The sequence below is a fragment of the Engystomops pustulosus genome, chromosome 1, assembly GCF_040894005.1.
Source record: "Engystomops pustulosus chromosome 1, aEngPut4.maternal, whole genome shotgun sequence".
Taxonomy (NCBI): Eukaryota; Metazoa; Chordata; class Amphibia; order Anura; family Leptodactylidae; genus Engystomops; species Engystomops pustulosus.
In genome coordinates this window covers 266,168,051-266,185,570 of record NC_092411.1, presented here as the reverse complement: position 1 = coordinate 266,185,570, position 17,520 = coordinate 266,168,051, and the positions used below count along the sequence as shown (strand labels likewise).

The window sequence follows — 17,520 nt, the reverse complement described above, 5'->3', positions numbered from 1 at the left end:
TCCTGTCGCGATACCGTGGTGCGAAGTCCGGCGAGATTCACGTAGTTCCTGCATCCATCGCTTCCCGCCGTGGTCCGCCGGAGTTCACCTGCTTCTTCCTGGTGCATGTAAGTGCTTGATCTTGCGACACAAATCCTTTTTTAAATTCTGTGGTTTGTCCGAATCAGTCGGGTTGTCCAACAGCCACGCCCCCTAATTTCTGTCGCGTTCAAGCCGGCACTGATGTGCCAAAATCCAATCACGTGCGCCAAAATCCCAGGGCAATTTGGCGCAAAACGGCAATATTCGGGAAACCCGACGAAAGTGCAGCGTTCAGACCCTTAGTAAATGAGCCCCAAAATGTCTATATAACCACCAAAAACAATGCCAAAGGATCTTTCTTGAGGAGGGACAGGAAATGAGGCTATACAGAGAATTCTTAGGGGTCCCATAGGGTGTTTTTTTACCATACGAGGAGACCATTAGTAGGCCAGAGGTGTTATACCTGGACAACCTCTTACATCCCATACCATCCCACACAGATAAGAAGTGACGCACAACATGACTCTCTATTACAGATTAGATGAGACCAGTCCATTGTGATTTTGGTTAACAATTGCTAAAAACGGTCCAATTTAAGGACTCGCGCACTTTTGATTGTGAAGTAATAAAATAGCGTGTACTTGTCACATCTCATAACAGTTGCCATAACAGCTGGTGCAGAGCAATCCTGAAAACCGCATGCCTCCGACACATCACATTAGCAGTAAGTCTTATGATTTTGTACCTTTTTCAGCTTTCTTTGTATCTTGCTTTTCTAGCAGGAGATATCGTGGACTTTCTGGGAAAAATGGCAATATCGCAACTTGTATCACTGCGGGAACCAGGATGAAGCCAAACAAACAGGGCCAGAGGGATTCCTACAACATGAAGAAGAACACATCATAAATAAGTATTTGAACTCTGATTATAAGGAGACTCAAATTTTAGACATCATGCAATACCTAGTTCATAGGTTTTTGTGATTTTTGTGCAAAATTTTACACTATTACAACATTTATACAACTTTTAAAAGTTTTTTTTCAATTCAAGGATATTGCAAACCTTGTGAACTCTCTGAATGTGTTTTTGCTGTAGTGTTATGAGCTTGTGAACCACAACCAGGGCTGTTCTACTTAAGGCTGTCATTAACAGCTTGCTCTGTAGAGTTTAGTTCTGATGTCTGAGCTGGGTGTGCTTTCTGTAGAAAGCTGGGTGGTTTCATCTTGGTGTGTGTGTGTCAGGTGAGGTTTGAGTGATAGATGGCATATACAGTGCCAAGGGAGGTGTTCCAGGAACCCCAGAACATAGACCAGGTTCTAAATGTCGGTCCAATGCTGGCAACACTGGTCTCTTGTTACTTATGGTCGTGAAACCTCTATAGTGCTATTGCTGGTATTCTGATCTGTGTTCTTTTAAACTAATCTTTGCCTCCTGATTCAGTACCTCGCCGCCATCTAGGTTTTGACATGATTATCCTAACTTTTCTTGTGTTTGTCTATCTATATCTCTATTCATTTTCCATCTGTTCTGAACACATACTCATACTATAGACTGTCATACAGTTGTCCCCTGCGGATTATCAGAGTGCAGCAAGTAGGCAGGGACAGGGGTTGTGGTTGAGCTCAAGGTCTGCACCTCATTCTCTAATTTCTCTGTCTTTCTTATTAATACTGTCTAAAAGTTACAAAGTGTATATATATATAAATATATACTAAACAGTTCTCATTTGCACCAAATTTACCATCCACTCTAATAAAATGGTCCAATTAAAGACTGTCTAGTCTACTTTATGCCACCTTTTATTTGGCTTAGTTTATGCCAAAAAATACTATATTTTGGTGCACAGTATCATATTTTAAGCCTTGCCTATGTACTGTCCAGCCCTGCCCAAATTCATTGTACACAGTGGTGCAGATTCCTAAAACACACCTCAGTTATATAGTTCACAGTTATATATGGGGGACACATGGGGGACGTTTATACGGCCAACGTTTATACGGTGTATATACGTCCCCCCATACACGGCGATATGGGCTCACGGTGCCCTACAGGAGTGGTGCCGTGCAGCATACGTGCGGCACCATACTGTTCCGTAGCCGTCAGAAAGATAGGACATGTCTATCTTTCGCTGGAATACCGCGCCGTGGCCATAAATCATTATGGAGAAGGACAGGGGTGAGCAGCGCTCATTCTCTCCTCCTCTCCCTAGCGCCGATGTATGCCCGTCATACATCCTGTGAATGTAGCCTTAGGCCTCTTCTACACTTGCGTTTTTCATGTGCGTGTTCTGCGCTTACTTTTGACATGCAGAACTTGCATTGCCCTCTGACCCATTGTAGTCAATAGGCTTTTTCAGACTTGCATTTCTTTTCATGCACACACGCGCATTTTTTTAAAATCTCAACATGCTCTACCTTTGCAAGTCACGCGCTTGAAAAACCATACAAGTCTATGGAGATGCATCAAAAAAATGCATTGCCCTCTGAGACACATGCAAGTCCAATGCAAGTGCAATGCGTTATTCACGCATCAATTGCCTTAGACTAGGTAAATCTTATATGGTGCCGGATTTATCACCGAATCTGATGCTGGTTGATAAATCTGATATAGTATAAGACTATCTACTCTTATTAAGCTGGCTTAGCTAACATCAGAAAGCTTATATTGAGCTGTTCTTCCTCAGCAGTTTGAAAATTTAGAACAGGTCGGATATTTTTAGCAAGAAGAAGCAAAATGTTGTAGTTAATTGTCTGCCTAACCTATTGATTTCTCTTGTGTGTGACATGGAAGGGAGGGGAGTACCGCCAGGATTGCTCTGTGCTAGTCCAGTATTTTATTTGGCTTTTAAAATGTGGTTTACAAGATTTTAAGTATTTTTTAATGCATGAAAGTTTTCGTTATATTAATTGAGTTTTCGTGTCCTTCTAGCCGAACTCTTGAGTAACACATGTGGCGTTCCTGACTGTGATTCTTCACAGTCTTCAAGAGACAAGCCATTTTCTGCTAGTGAGTTATAAGTTGTATCACGTAAATTTTTTTGAATATATTTGTTGACAAAAGTTATCAGTTCTAAGTCAATGCAATATAAAGAACATTGAACGGTTCACATAAACATTTTGACCTCGATATCTGCACTTACCCTGCTTTTTATTTATTTTTACCAAAACAGATACATAAATGGTTCGAATGCTTGATTAAACATTACAAAAGAAAACATTTTTTGATAAAAAAAAATGGTTTTAAATGTACGCTACCATACATTTTGAAGAGAAGATCTAGAGATAAACCTATCAAAATTCTAACCGTTTGACTCTTAGATTACCGAATTCTAATAATTAATAGTGAGATAAGTGTTGGGGAGTCTTATCAGTTAGATGTGTTGCCTTGTAATTTTGATTTCACAGTTGGGAGTTTGTAAGGTATCATGTTTCCCAAGGTATCCTCTCCTAAGCATCAAGAACATAGCCTACTTGACTTGTTATAAATTTTGTTATAGTATTTGGTTGGGTACATTGCCTTTAAGCATATCTAACCCTTCTGGCGATGCCTTGAGTCAATCAATGTTGTAACATAGGTCTAGATGCCAACAACCAAGCCGATCCTTGCCCATGAATATCGGATGTCAAAGTCCAGTTTTTCACTGCTGATTTGCATCCTATTTCCGTCCATTTTGAATCCCTCTCTCCATTATTTCTGCTGTGGGTATAAGGTCTAACATTTCTGGTCTAAGATATTACTCCACTTTCAGGCATGTAAAGGAGTGAACTTGCTTCCGATAAATCTGATTACGTCACTGGGCTAACCATGTCTGCTTTTCCATCCACTTCTTCCAAAGGTGATATAATAATGCAAAATGTTGTAAATTTTTTGGACAGATATCAAAATTACCTCTGGTCATCACTAGAGATGAGCGAACATACTCGTCCGAGCTTGATGCTCGAGCATTAGCGTACTCGAAACTGCTCGTTGCTCGGACGAATACTTCGCCCGCTCAAGAAAATGGCATCTCCCGCCGTTTTGCATTTTGGCGGCCAGAAACAGAGCCAATCACAAGCCAGGAGACTCTGCACTCCACCCAGCATGACGTGGTACCCTTACACGTCGATAGCAGTGGTTGGCTGGCCTGATCAGGTGACCCTGGGATAGACTAGCCCCTGCCTGCGCTGCTCGGATCATTCTGTGTCTGGATGCCGCTAGGGAGAGAGCTGCTGCTGGTCAGGGAAAGCGTTAGGGTGTTCTATTAGCTTACTGTTAGGCAGGAGTGATTCTACAAGAACCCAACAGCCCTTCTTAGGGCTACAATAACGTTATACTTTTTTTTTTTTATTTGCTTGTGGCTGGGCTTGCTGGCACTAGTAGTGCAGCTAGTACCATATTGTGAGGAATTTGCAGGGGGACTTGCTACCGTTGTGTTTAGCTCTTAGTGACACGCATATCCACCTCAAACACCAAAGTGGGACAATTTATTAGGGGTTTGAGTAGAATTAGGCAGAGTCTGCTGATTTTTTTTTTTTTTTTTTTAGCTGTATTTCATTTTATAGCTCAAACTCATCTTGCAAAGCAGTGTGCTCTCATTGTAGGCTACAAAATAGCCATAGGAGAACCCCAACGGCTTACTTAGGCCTACAATAGCGTTATATTTTCCTTTTTTTTGTTTGCTTGTGGCTGGGCTTGCTGGCACTAGTAGTGCAGCTAGTACCATACTGTGAGGAATTTGCTGGGAGACCTGCGACCGTTGTGTTTAGCTCTTAGTGACACGCATATCCACCTCAAACACCAAAGTGGGACAATTTATTAGGGGTTTGATTAGAATTAGGCAGAGTCTGCTGATTTTTTTTTTTTTTTTTACCTTTATTTCATTTTATAGCTCAAACTCATCTTGCAAAGCACAAAATCCAGTTGTGTGCTGTCAGTGTAGGTTAGAAACTAGCCATAGCAATAGGATAGCATCGTTTTGTTAAAAAAAATAAAAAAATAAAAAAAAATAAACACAAAAAATTTTTTTTTTCAAGTTTACACTTTAATTTGGAAAATGTTTAACCCGAGGGCTAGGGGTAGAGGACGAGGGCGGGGACGTGGGCGTCCAACTACTGCAGGGGTCAGAGGCCGTGGTCCTGGGCGGGGTGAGACACCACCTGCTGATGGGGGAGCAGGGGAACGCCGCAGAGCTACACTCCCTAGGTTCATGTCTGAAGTTACTGGGACTCGTGGTAGAGCACTGTTGAGGCCAGAACAGTGAGAAGAGGTGATGTCATGGATTGCGGACAATGCTTCTAGCCATTTGTCCACCAGTCAGTCTTCCACGCAGTCCACCCATGTCACCGAAATCGGCACTCCTCCGGCTCCTACACCTCAGCCTCCTTCCCCCCAGTCTGCCCCCTCCCACCAAAATTTGGCATTTGAACCGGCATACTCTGAGGAACTGTTTTCTGGACCCTTCCCACAGTCACAAACCACTTATCCTGCTGCTGCTGAGCTATTTTCCGATGCCCAGGTTTTCCACCAGTCGCAGTCTGTGGGTGATGATGACATTATTCACGTAGTGGAAGAAGTGTGTAAAGAGGTGTCGGACGATGAGGAGACACAGTTGTCAGACAGTGGTGAAGTTGTTGTCAATGCTAAACACCCCACTCAATGGCACCAAGCCCGTTCACCTCCGGCCGGGCACACCACTGCTCCTTCCCCTGTGTCATCTGCTAGTCAGCCCCCTGCCCAGGACCCCGGCCCAAACACCTCCCGTGCAAAAACCCCATCTTCGCCTCCACGATCCTCCACAGCATCCACCAGCGTTCAGCTCTCCATATCCCAGATGCTGGAGCGCAAAAGGAGGTATAGCGCAACCCACCCACGTCCACATCTCCAAGTTGCTTAGCCTGGAGATGCTGCCCTATAGGCTAGTAGAGACCGAGGCCTTTCGAAACCTCATGGCGGCAGCCGCCCCTCGGTATTCGGTCCCCAGCCGCCACTACTTTTCCCGATGTGCCATCCCAACCCTGCACAAGCACGTGTCAGAGAACATCCTCCGTGCCCTGACCAACGCCGTTTCTGACAAGGTCCACCTGACCACGGACACGTGGACGAGTGCTGCCGGGCAGGGCCACTATATATCGCTGACGGCACATTGGGTTAACTTGGTGGAGGCTGGGACCGAGTCTGACCCTGGGGCTGGTCATATACTGCCGACGCCGAGGATTGCGGGGCCTACCTCGGTCCAGGTCTCAAAGGCCTACTATGCCTCCTCCTCCTCCCACCCCACCTCCACCTCCTCCTCTGAATTACCATCCGTGGGCATGGCGCCATCAGTCGGTTGCTCTAGGCACAGCAGCAGTGCCATCGCTAATCGACAGCAGGCGGTGCTCAAACTGCTGAGCCTAGGCGATAAAAGGCACACCGCCCAAGAGTTATTACAGGGCATCACGGCGCAGACTGATCTGTGGCTGGCACCGCTGAACCTGAAGCCAGGCATGGTTGTGTGTGACAACGGCCGTAACCTGGTGGCAGCTCTTCAACTCGGCAGACTGACACATGTGCCATGCCTGGCCCATGTGTTAAATCTCATAGTTCAGCGTTTCCTCAAGACATACCCCAATCTGTCTGATTTTCTCACGAAGGTGTGCCGCATCTGTGCGCATTTCAGGAAGTCCAGCACAGATGCTGGCACTCTCAGGGCAGCGCAGCGCCGCCTCCAACTGCCCGCTCACCGACTGTTGTGCGACGTGCCCACGAGGTGGAATTCAACACTAACCATGTTATCCAGAGTTTACCAGCAGCAGAGAGCGATTGTAGACTGCCAGATGTCAACTTCCACCAGAACTGGTAGTCAGGTCAGTCAGCTTCCTCAAGTCTACAATGAGGAGTGGACGTGGATGTCTGATATCTGTCAGGTGCTGAGTAACTTTGAGGAGTCAACACAGATGGTCAGTGGTGATGCGCCATCATCAGCCTCACCATCCCGCTGCTTGGCCTGTTGAAAAACTCTCTGGTCAGCATGAAGTCGGAAGCTTTGCGCTCGTCACAAGAGACGGGGGAAGAAGATTCCCTTGTTGATAGCCAAAGCACCCTCAGGTCTGTTTCTCAGCGCATATCGGAGGAGGTGGAGGAGAATGAGGAGGAAGAGGAGGAGAATGTTGGCGAGACAGAAGAGGGGACCATTGTTCAGTCCTTCACTGTTCAGCGTGTATGGGCAGAAGAAGAGGAGTTGGAGGAGGAGGAAATGGACAGTCAGGCCAGTGAGGGGAGTGAATTCTTGCGCGTTGGGACTCTGGCGCATATGGCAGATTTCATGCTAGGCTGCCTATCCCGTGACCCTCGCGTTCAAAGAATTTATTCCAGCACCGATTACTGGGTATTCACTCTCCTGGACCCACGGTACAAGCAAAATCTTTCCACTCTCATCCCTGGAGAGGAAAGGAGTGTGAGAATGCATGAATACCAGCAGGCCCTGGTGCACAAGCTGAAACAGTATTTCCCTTCTGACAGCGCTAGCGGCAGAGGGCGTACTTCTGCGGGACAAGTAGCGAGGGAGAGTAGGCGACCAGGCAGATTGTCCAGCACTGGCAGGGGTACGCTTTACAAGGCCTTTGCCAGTTTTATGTCACCCCAGCAAGACACTGTCACCTGTCCCCAGTCTCGGCAGAGTAGAGCTGATCTTTACAGAAAGATGGTGAGGGAGTACGTAGCTGACCATACCATCGTCCTAAATGATCACACAGCTCCCTACAACTACTTCGTTTCAAAGCAGAACATGTGGCACGAACTGGCGCTGTACGCCTTGGAGGTTCTTGCCTGCCCTTCCGCTAGCGTGTTGTCCGAGCGGGTTTTCAGTGCAGCTGGTGGCATCATCACCGATAAGCGTACACGCCTGTCGACTGACAGCGCTGACAGGCTGACGCTTATTAAGATGAATAAAGCCTGGATTTCTCCGCATTTCCATTCTCCACCAGGTGAAAGAAGCTGAACCTGAATAATTTATGCACTCCTCCTCCTCATTGTCCTCCTTCTCCTCCTCTTTGTACACTAAAGCAGAGGAAACTGGCTATTTTTTTGCCAGGGCCAACTGGCTCTGGCTATAGTACTCTATGTATTTAATTTTTCTGGAGGGCCAACTACACTGTCCTCTGTTTTAAACAATTTTTGGGAGTGCCACATACAGGCACTCAATCTATGTAATTTTTCTGGAGGACCAGCTACCTGCTCCTCTGGTTTGAAAACTTTTTTGGACTGCCACATACAGGCACTCAATTTATTTAATCTTTTTGGAGGACCAGCTACCTGCTCCTCTGGTTTGAAAACTTTTTTGGACTGCCACATACAGGCACTCAATCTATGTAATTTTTCTGGAGGACAAGCTACCTGCTCCTCTGGTTTGCAAACTTTTTTGGACTGCCACATACAGGCACTATCCAAATTAAATTGTCTCCATAGCAGCCTCCACACGTCGTCTTTTTAGCTGCCTTCACACGTTGTCTCCATTGCTACCTCCACACGTCATTGACATAGCTGCCTCCAAAAGTAGTCCATATAGCTGCCTCCATACATGGTCCCCTTATCAAACGAGCTGTGTCAGGCAGAATTTTGGATTGTTTTCATGGCTTCCATGTTAACTTTGTCGCCACCCTGCTGTGTAATCCACAAAATATACTGGCAAACTTTTATCATTTACCAATATTATTTCAGCGTTTCTTGCGCATCTGTTTACATTCCCCTCACCCGCCAGAACCCAAACTTACAAGAACGCTACTACATTTGATCTTATACAAAAGGTTCTTAGAAGTGCTGTTTGGGGAGTTGCCTAGAGACAGGGGCTTGGATTGGCGAAAGCTCGCCTGGCAGCGGAGCGCCAGCTCCATCCCAAGATCCAACTAACATAGTTTTAACTGCAGCACCTTTAATCTACTACTAGTTCACTGCCTCCATACATGGTCCCCTTATGAAACGAGCTGTGTCAGGCAGAATTTTGGGTTGTTTTCATGCCTTCCTCATCAAACTTGTTAACTTTGTCGCCACCCTGCTGTGTAATCCACAAAATATACTGGCAAACTTTTATCATTTACCGATATTATTTGAGCGCTTCTTGCTCACCTCGTTTGGTTCCTCTCTGCCACCCATTGGTTGGAAGCCTGAGTCCATTTGGGGTATGTTGCCAAGACACTCTCTAGCCTGCCGCTGCTGCCGCTGCCTCTGCATCGTCCTCTATAGTGTCAGGGTCAATTATTGGATGTTTTAGATGCTATCTAGCCTCATTCGGTCACTCTGTCATTGCCATGCTGTTGCCTATAGTTTTGGCATAATGGTGCAATTAAGCAGCCTCAGAGGCATCCATGCATGCTGCCTCTGCTGTTTCCTGTCCATTTCCGTGGTGTTTCCATCCTTTTCTGAGGTTCCCAGGTGCTTGGCCAAGCTTCCCTGTGCAGATCCTTGGTCCCCTTGAAAAATGCTCGAGTCTCCAATTGACTTCAATGGGGCTCGTTATTCGAGACGAGCACTCGAGCATCGGGAAAAGTTCGTCTCGAATAACGAGTACCCGAGCATTTTAGTGCTCGCTCATCTCTAGTCATCACCCTTTAATCCTGGTGTTACATCTGTGTCTGCATCATCCTCTGTCTGTAGAGTATGGCTGAGGCAGCACCGATAATGTCAGTTTGTTTATTCTGCTTCTTCCTAGTCCAAAAACGAGTACATTCTTTCTACTGGCAACTTTGATTGATTTACATCACACCTGTCTGTCTCCTGCAGACTCTGCTCTGGTCCAAGTATAGTTAACAGCTGTGATGAACAGAATTTCTCTCCACTTCCATTGCCATCCTGTGTTATGATTAGAGGACTGATGAAATCACCATTTGGACCAGGGCTACGGATTCTCATATAAGATCTTGTGAATCAGTAGTCATTTTCTGCTATTGTCTAATACTTCACAATCTAGCATGTTTTTCATAATGTATTCTGAGATCTTTGACCCTTATTCTTGACTATCCATTCACTATCCAATTGTCTAGATTTTGTACTGCATTGTTCTCTTGGTTTTGACCCTTATTTGGTGACTATTCCTTTCCGTTTGCATTGCAATGTCTTTGTCTCCATGTTTGCACTTTGGCAAAGGTAGGGAATGTCGACTAGTTGTCTACCGACCACCTTGCATAGCCCAGACAAGTAGTCAGGGACAACTAAGAATGGGTCTCAATGCCCACTGTCTGTCTGTGTCATCTTGACCCTGTATAACACCTGGACATATTTACTTATATATAGAGAGATAGCAGAGTAGGATTTCAAATTTAAACTTTTAAAGATTGCCCTTTAAACATATTTTGAAACAGTAGTAATAAGTATATTGTTTATAAAATAAAATTAAAAAAAAATATGAGAAAAATAATCTTCTAGAGGAAAGAGCTTTACGAAGTGCTTACAAAGCTTTCAGATGTATCTCAACTCCTACGGGATCAAAAATATTTCACATCACTAATCCACCATTATCTACATCCACTAATAATTAGTAATTCATGTGGTGACCTGATGCCTTTAAGTACAATGCTGTCATTCATCTACATTTTCTATGGGGTCTCAATTCACTTTCATATAATGTTCTGCATTGACACAACACAATGGACAAAGGGTTGAGATTTCAGTACACACAAAGACCTCAGAACATACAATTATGTAACATTTTCAGGTCCTAAAATAGACACTTCCATTATTACTTATTAAAGCATGCAGGGTCTACAAGTTCACATTTATTGTAATATTTTTAGCTACCACTGTGGAGGTGGGAAAACTGTACCTATAAAAGTCACATATGATTTGTTGTCAGTAAGACTGAGGATGAAGTAACTCAACCCTGGCCACCCATGGAGGCTCATGGCTACATAACAAAACTGTAGAAACTGTAAAAGTGAAACTTTACCATCAGTACCTGCAGACAATTTTTGATGGTAGCGACCAAAATTACTAGCAAGATGGAATTCAACTAAGATTTTAGAGTGAAAAACAGATTAGAAAGACTGAGACTGAAGATGAAGTAACTCAACCCTGGCCACCCATGGAGGCTCCTGGCTACATAACAAAACTGTAAAAACAGTAAAACTGAAGCTTTACCATCAGTATATACAGACAGTTTTTGATGGTAGCTACCAAACTTACTAGCAAGATGGAATTCAGCTGAAATTTTATAGGGTAAAAAACAGATTAGAAAAGAAGGAAGCATGATGATAAGTGGGCCAGGTTATGTGGACAAGGTAGAACTTTGATATGATAATACAAGTAATATAGAAAGTTTCTTTAAACTTTGTCTAAAGTTTTAAGATGCTTATTATAAAGCAACAAAATTGAATAACAATTGAACCCAAAGGGGGTATTATCAGAATCTGGATACATTATCAAAATCTTGTAGAGATATTGCAAGCCAGTGGCTGGAAAAGTCGTTAATGGTGCAACTACACAGGGTGAAGGATTTTGCCGTTGCTATAGAAAATTTCGGTTTTGAGAATTGAACCTGTATTCTTAGCTCAGTAGTTAAAGGAACTGTTCTAGCTGCCCATGTGATGTCTCCTTCTGGACAGAGTAGGAGGATCTGCTGGCAAATGGGAAAACTTTCTGCAATGCTACAGTGTTACCTAGTGCTAGTTATTTTTGTTTTTTTTACTTTTTCGTGCTGCAATCTGATTTTGAACCTTTATTTGCTTACTTTTAAAGGGAACCTGTCAGCAGAAATTGACCTAATAAACCACTACTTGTATGTTGTCAAGCAGCTGTACACCTTCCAGATCATGTTTCTTTCATGACCCAGTGTAATAGAATCATTGAGAAAATGTACTTTGAAGTAAAATGTAAATTGATTGAATAAAGTCAAGGAGGTGGAGATTTTAACACTGAAGTCAAGCTCTCTCTTAGTGAGAAAGTTCCCTTCACTGTAATTGATTGTCCTGCATCAAGAGACATCACTAACCAGATCTTCTGAAGTCCAAGGCATGATGTCAATCACAGAGGAGGAGGCATTTAGAGCTCCCCACCTTTACTTCACTGTTAAACTCTCCGCCTCCTTGACTTTACACTTGAATTTACAGCTCACTTCAAAGATGATTTTCTGGATGATGCCACCACACTGCACCATGAAAGAAACAATAACTAGAAGGTGTTTCAATGCTTTACAATATTTTGATTAGGGTTCCCTTTAAGTAAAAGTTGCAGGATGCCCCAGCTTTGGGCACGTCAAACTTCCACTTCTAAATCAAGTTCCAAGGAAGGGATTGGATAAGGAAGGGATTTAAGAGAAACTATTCTATTGATCAGTTGGTTAAAATAAATGTGTTTTGCTTATGAAAATTGCAACTATGTAGAATTTCAACTATTCTTTCTTTTTTATCATATATTATTTCCCCATAACTCACTACTGCAACATGAATACATTATTACAATGCCATATCTGTGCCACATGGTGCATGGAAAATATGGACAATTCACTTTTTTTTAAGAAAATTGCATAAATCAGTAGTGCAGGTAATGATAGTAATCGTTGTAACATACTTTATGTAAGAAAAATCGTTATGTGTCCTTCTTTTTTCCCTGCCTTTCTTTTGTAAATAATCAGCTCCTGTCCTCGATCCACAAATAGAAAAAGGAATTTGATAAGGTGTAAATTGACTTTACAAACAGGATAGCCTGATCTCCTCAAAGAAATGAACGATCAAGTGAAATATTCTCTAGGTATGGAAAAAGTTAATCCTTAGTCTCCTTTCCTTATCTGTATGCTGTGTACAGGACACAGATACAATGCTCACTACAGGAGAAAGAAGAGCAGAAAAAAATACATATAGAAGCTGCTTTACTTAATGAAGTATATTACAAAGATTACTATTATCACTTGCTCCATTCATTTCTGAAATTAAAAAAAATCTTTATAGCTTTTGTTCCGTTTAAATGATAAAATGTTGGGGATAGTAAAGAACATTCACTTTAAAGAGGAGTTTCCACCTCTACTGACTCTCCCCATTCCCCATGAATGAACAGTTTTGGAGCCTCTTTTCGTACAAAACTATGTTGTACCATTTCAGTAATTAATGAATAGTTAGTCAAGTAGGTGTGGCTATTTGTTGGTGTATCCTTCCACTGTCTGATACTATCCGATCAGCGCTGACAGTAAAGACTGTGTAGGGACAGAACCAGTGGCAACGCTGCAAAGGGTTGCAATTGTGTCCAGGGCCGTAATGATGTCAACATTTTTTTGGATGGGACTAGAGGCTTTTTAATATTTACCTGTGAGAAATCTATACAGGATTGGCTTTAAACTGCATCATGTCATTAGGCTTAATGAAAGTCATTAAAAGGATTTGCCCATGAAAGAATGTTCTCAAAATGTAACCCCCTAATGATGTTCAGACAATAAAGATCATTTTTAACCCCTTACTTTACAATTTTACTCAGTGTTATTGCTGTTTTAGCTCCTCTTACTCAGATTCCAGAGTGTGGACGGGGACTCTTTATGCAGACACTTCATGATTCCTCTGTGCTATGAGATGCTGTGAGCTGACAATGTGCTTAGAATATCATGGTACAGGTTTATCTACTCTTTTATTTAGCTTCTAAAGATTCATTAGTATCTGACACATAGAAAAAGAGATGAGACGGATCTGAGATGAGATCCATGAGATCCATGAGATAAAACACAATGAAACTCTCAGCCCTGCTACATCTCAGCTATAACACACACAGAGCCAGCTCTGCTATATGCTTCCCTCCCAGATAAATACATACTCTTGCTTGTAGCTTGTAGAATAAGTCTCTGCACACTGCTGCTTGCAGGCAGGAAGTGCCTGTGTTTGAGCTGGTCTTGTACTACAGGGGGAGGGGCTGAAGGCAGAGAACACTGCAGTGTGCAGACAGCAGAAGCTATTCATGAGAAGAATCTGACCATTGTCAGGAGATTTACAGTCGTATCCAGAGACAATATAAATTGTAAACACCAGGACTAATAGAGACAGGTTGGAATTATATCTTCAAAATGCTGTATTTTTGTTAATAACAGTGAATTACACAATTGTGTTATTTTGTTATCCTGAGTTTAAGAATGTTTTACTTATCCCATTCGGTGGCTATAAGACTGCAGAGACGGCCTTTAATGGCAAAGTCTCCTTCAGGTGAGCTATTACTTTCCATACCTAAGATTTGTATAGTGATTTTAGCAGAGGTAATATGGACCGGGCATCAGGTGAAGGGGCCAAAGCTAAACTTTTACACAAGGGCCCATGAACTACACCTCTGAACACAACTGGTAAACCCACTTGATCGACTACTCATGAATTACTATAAGGAAGAAAAAAGGAATAGAATTGTTTTCCCTTTGGGAAAAAGAAGGACTTTTCTCAAATTTCAATCCCCTAGTGATTTTTACCCAATAAAAATCATTTTAACCTCCTTCCTTTACAATTTTACTCAGATTTATTGCTGTTTTAGTTCCTATCACTCAGTGATGGTCAGTGTAAAATTACAAGGTGTGAGTAGGGACTCTCTAAGCAGACACTTCATGATTCCTCTAGTCTGTCAGCTGACAATGTGTTCAGATTATCAGGGTACAAGGTTTATATACACTTTCATTTACCTTCGGAACATTGTACTGCTAGTACAGATCCGAGATGATGAGATCCATGCGTTTGTGCAATTTACACACAACAACAGAGTCATCTCTGCTACATCTCTGCTCTCACACTATCAGATCTGATGTGCCTCCCTCCCCCTCCCTGGATAAAGAACTTATCTGCCTATAGCTTGCAGCTCTCCTCTAGCTGCTGCTGTTTGCTGGCAGGAAGTGGGTGTATTGGTGTGAGCTCATCCTGGAATGCAGGGGGAGGGGCCGCTGCAGGGAGCAGAGAGAGTCAGGCAAGATGGCTGCTGACCCTAAAATCAGAAGATACATTGTCGGAAACCAGGGGCATTTGAAATTGTGTACAGCAGGACTGATAGAGACAGGTTGGACTTATATCTGTGAAATGCTGCATTTTTGTTAATAACAGTGAATTAGAGAATGTGATATTTTGTTATCCTGAGTATATATAAGAAACTTGTCTTTATGGGAATACCTCTTTAATAAAGCAAACACGTCCCAACTTGCCAGAAATCTTCTTTAAATAATAAAATGTTAATAAAAGAGGCCCGGGACCTGCTTTCGCTGTGCTAGTAATTTCAGCTGAATCTTGATGATCAGTCGCTGCTGAGCAGGCATGAAATCCGCAGCCGCAATATTACTTTTATGAATATCTCTAGACTTGTTATTTTCTTCATTACAGACCCGGACGCTGTTTTCTACTTATTTCTCACCATAAGCAAAGGAATGTGTTTATATGGATTCATTATCACGTACAATTCCATTGGTCAGATGAAGTCATCTCACCTCCGCCTCCGCTTTCTGGTTAGTTTTAGCGCTATGTTTCTCTTATGACCTTCGTGATGAGTTGTCTCAGGACTTCGGGACTCTCGGCCGTCACTACGCTGTCATCATTATATGTGAGATTATAGATGTCTCAGTCTCCAATTCTCTGTTCTATTTCTGAATGACTCAGTCTTGCTCCGCTCATTATGTCTTCACTCTGTCGGCAGAAGACGGATGACGGCAAATGGAGCCCAGGCTAAAATTTTTCCCATCCTTGTACTACTGAGGGTAATTACTGATCACCACCGCTCAATCTACTGTACGCAATAGGCAGTGATGGTGGTGCTGAAATTCTATCTTTATTTTATTTTTCCCGAATAAAAATAACCTAAAAACATCACTAGAATCGCAATCAATAGAGCAAAGCCCTCAGATAATAAAGTCTAGCTGCCTGGTTAGTGTCTGTACTAATATATATATTCGACTTTGACCTCCATTATTGGGTAGAGGAGAATTATGAGACCTTTGTGTGTGCTGCTAGTTGCCTCAGTCAGAAATGCACCAGCCATGAGGCGAGTTGAGCCTATTGCATCAGGCAGCACTATCCACCGCAAGATGGGGGGCAGCAACAGGGGTGCAGTCCAGCTACAAAGCAGAACTTGACACTAAAAAGTATGGGGACACATTTACTAAGGTCAGTGTGTCAGTTTTCTGTCGGACTTTGCAAGTTCTTTCATGTGCAAACTGCTTGAACATGTATTTAAGAAGTGTTTGCGCCACATTTGTGTCTCGGCTGCACTATTCTACACGCAACACAATTTTGTGCACTGATGGAGGTGTACCGTCGGACCGTGCGCCACATTTTTCAAGCAGAGTCCGACAGGAGTGTGTTGCACTCCCCTTATTAAAGGTGGTGCTCTTTGTCGGAGCAGTGGGACGTCAGATTCATGAAGAACAGGTGGCAGAAATCATGAATCTGGCGCCCCCTGCACTATACACAGGCTACTGCACAGTTCTTAGTACACACTGCACTGTGCCCCAGTGTCTCTTCACATCAAATGTCTGCATGGGTGTGAGACATTGCATGGAAAACCTACATACCTACATCTCTGCCTGGGGGGAAAAAAACAAACATATTCTCATTTATACCAAGTACCGATAAACTTTGAGTTTGGGGATCAAATGGGAACACATATACGCAGTAGTTAACCCTTTAAATTTTGCCGCCAAAGTTGATGGTGTCATGGGGAGAAGCAATCCTAGGGTAAATGTCAGCACTGATCACAGGTGTTACCAGTTGGGGTGAACCCGCACACAAACTTCTGGCTGAAGACCAGGTTAGGGTTCGGGTCAGCTTAACCCTAGACATCAATACTGGTAATCCCCGGGTTACGTACGTTACGTTCCATAGGGTTGTTCTTAAGTTGAGTTTGTATGTAAGTCGAAACTGTATATTTTATAATTGTAGTTTCTGACAATTTTTTTTTTATTTGCCCCAGTGACAATTGGAGTTTCAAATTTTTTTGCTGTAATGGGAACAAGGATTATCAATAGAGCTTTTCCAGAGGTCACAGTGGGCAGAGTGGTCTGTCTGGAACTAGGGGTCGTCTGGAAGTCGGGTGTGCTTAAGTACGGGACCGCCTGTATAATGGTCCTGACCGTAATCTGCAGGTATCTGTCACACACTGTATCCTGAAAAAACATCCCTTAGCTTGCACAAAGCAGTCACACCATAGCAGTAACCAGGCAATATCAGGCAAGCATCATCAGCATCTTCAAAAATTAAAGCACTAAGTTTGCTTGAATATTTAAGTAGCCCCTTAACCCTGATGCTAAAACAAAAAAAGTCCCCTTATGGTGCCCCCCATAAATAATGCCACCCTAGTAAAACTGTGCAACTTATAATGCCCTCTTTTTTACTACTTGCCCACTAATAAATCTCCCTTCCTTTAGTACCCACTTACACGCCCCCCAAATTTAAGATTTTTGGAAACACCCTTATTTTTAATGTACCCACATACACTTCCTCTCACTACCTGGGACCGCAAGGCAGACCCCAAATTTTGGTACAGTCCTGCTCAATCCAAAATAGTTGAAAGATAAGGTCTAGCCAGTAGGAAGGGTAAGGAATAAAACACATCTGT

At 43.1% G+C, this 17,520-nt stretch overlaps 1 protein-coding gene across 2 annotated transcripts in view; it reads right to left on the bottom strand.

Annotated features, from left to right (window-relative positions):
- Nucleotides 1-17,520, bottom strand: part of SLC2A9 (solute carrier family 2 member 9) — a 175,632-nt gene that overhangs the window by 103,930 nt on the left and 54,182 nt on the right. For both annotated transcript variants that reach the window (XM_072126078.1, XM_072126079.1), the window contains exon 8: nt 767-899. In XM_072126078.1, the coding sequence (XP_071982179.1) occupies nt 767-899 (133 nt within the window). The remainder of the gene's footprint in view (nt 1-766; nt 900-17,520) is intronic.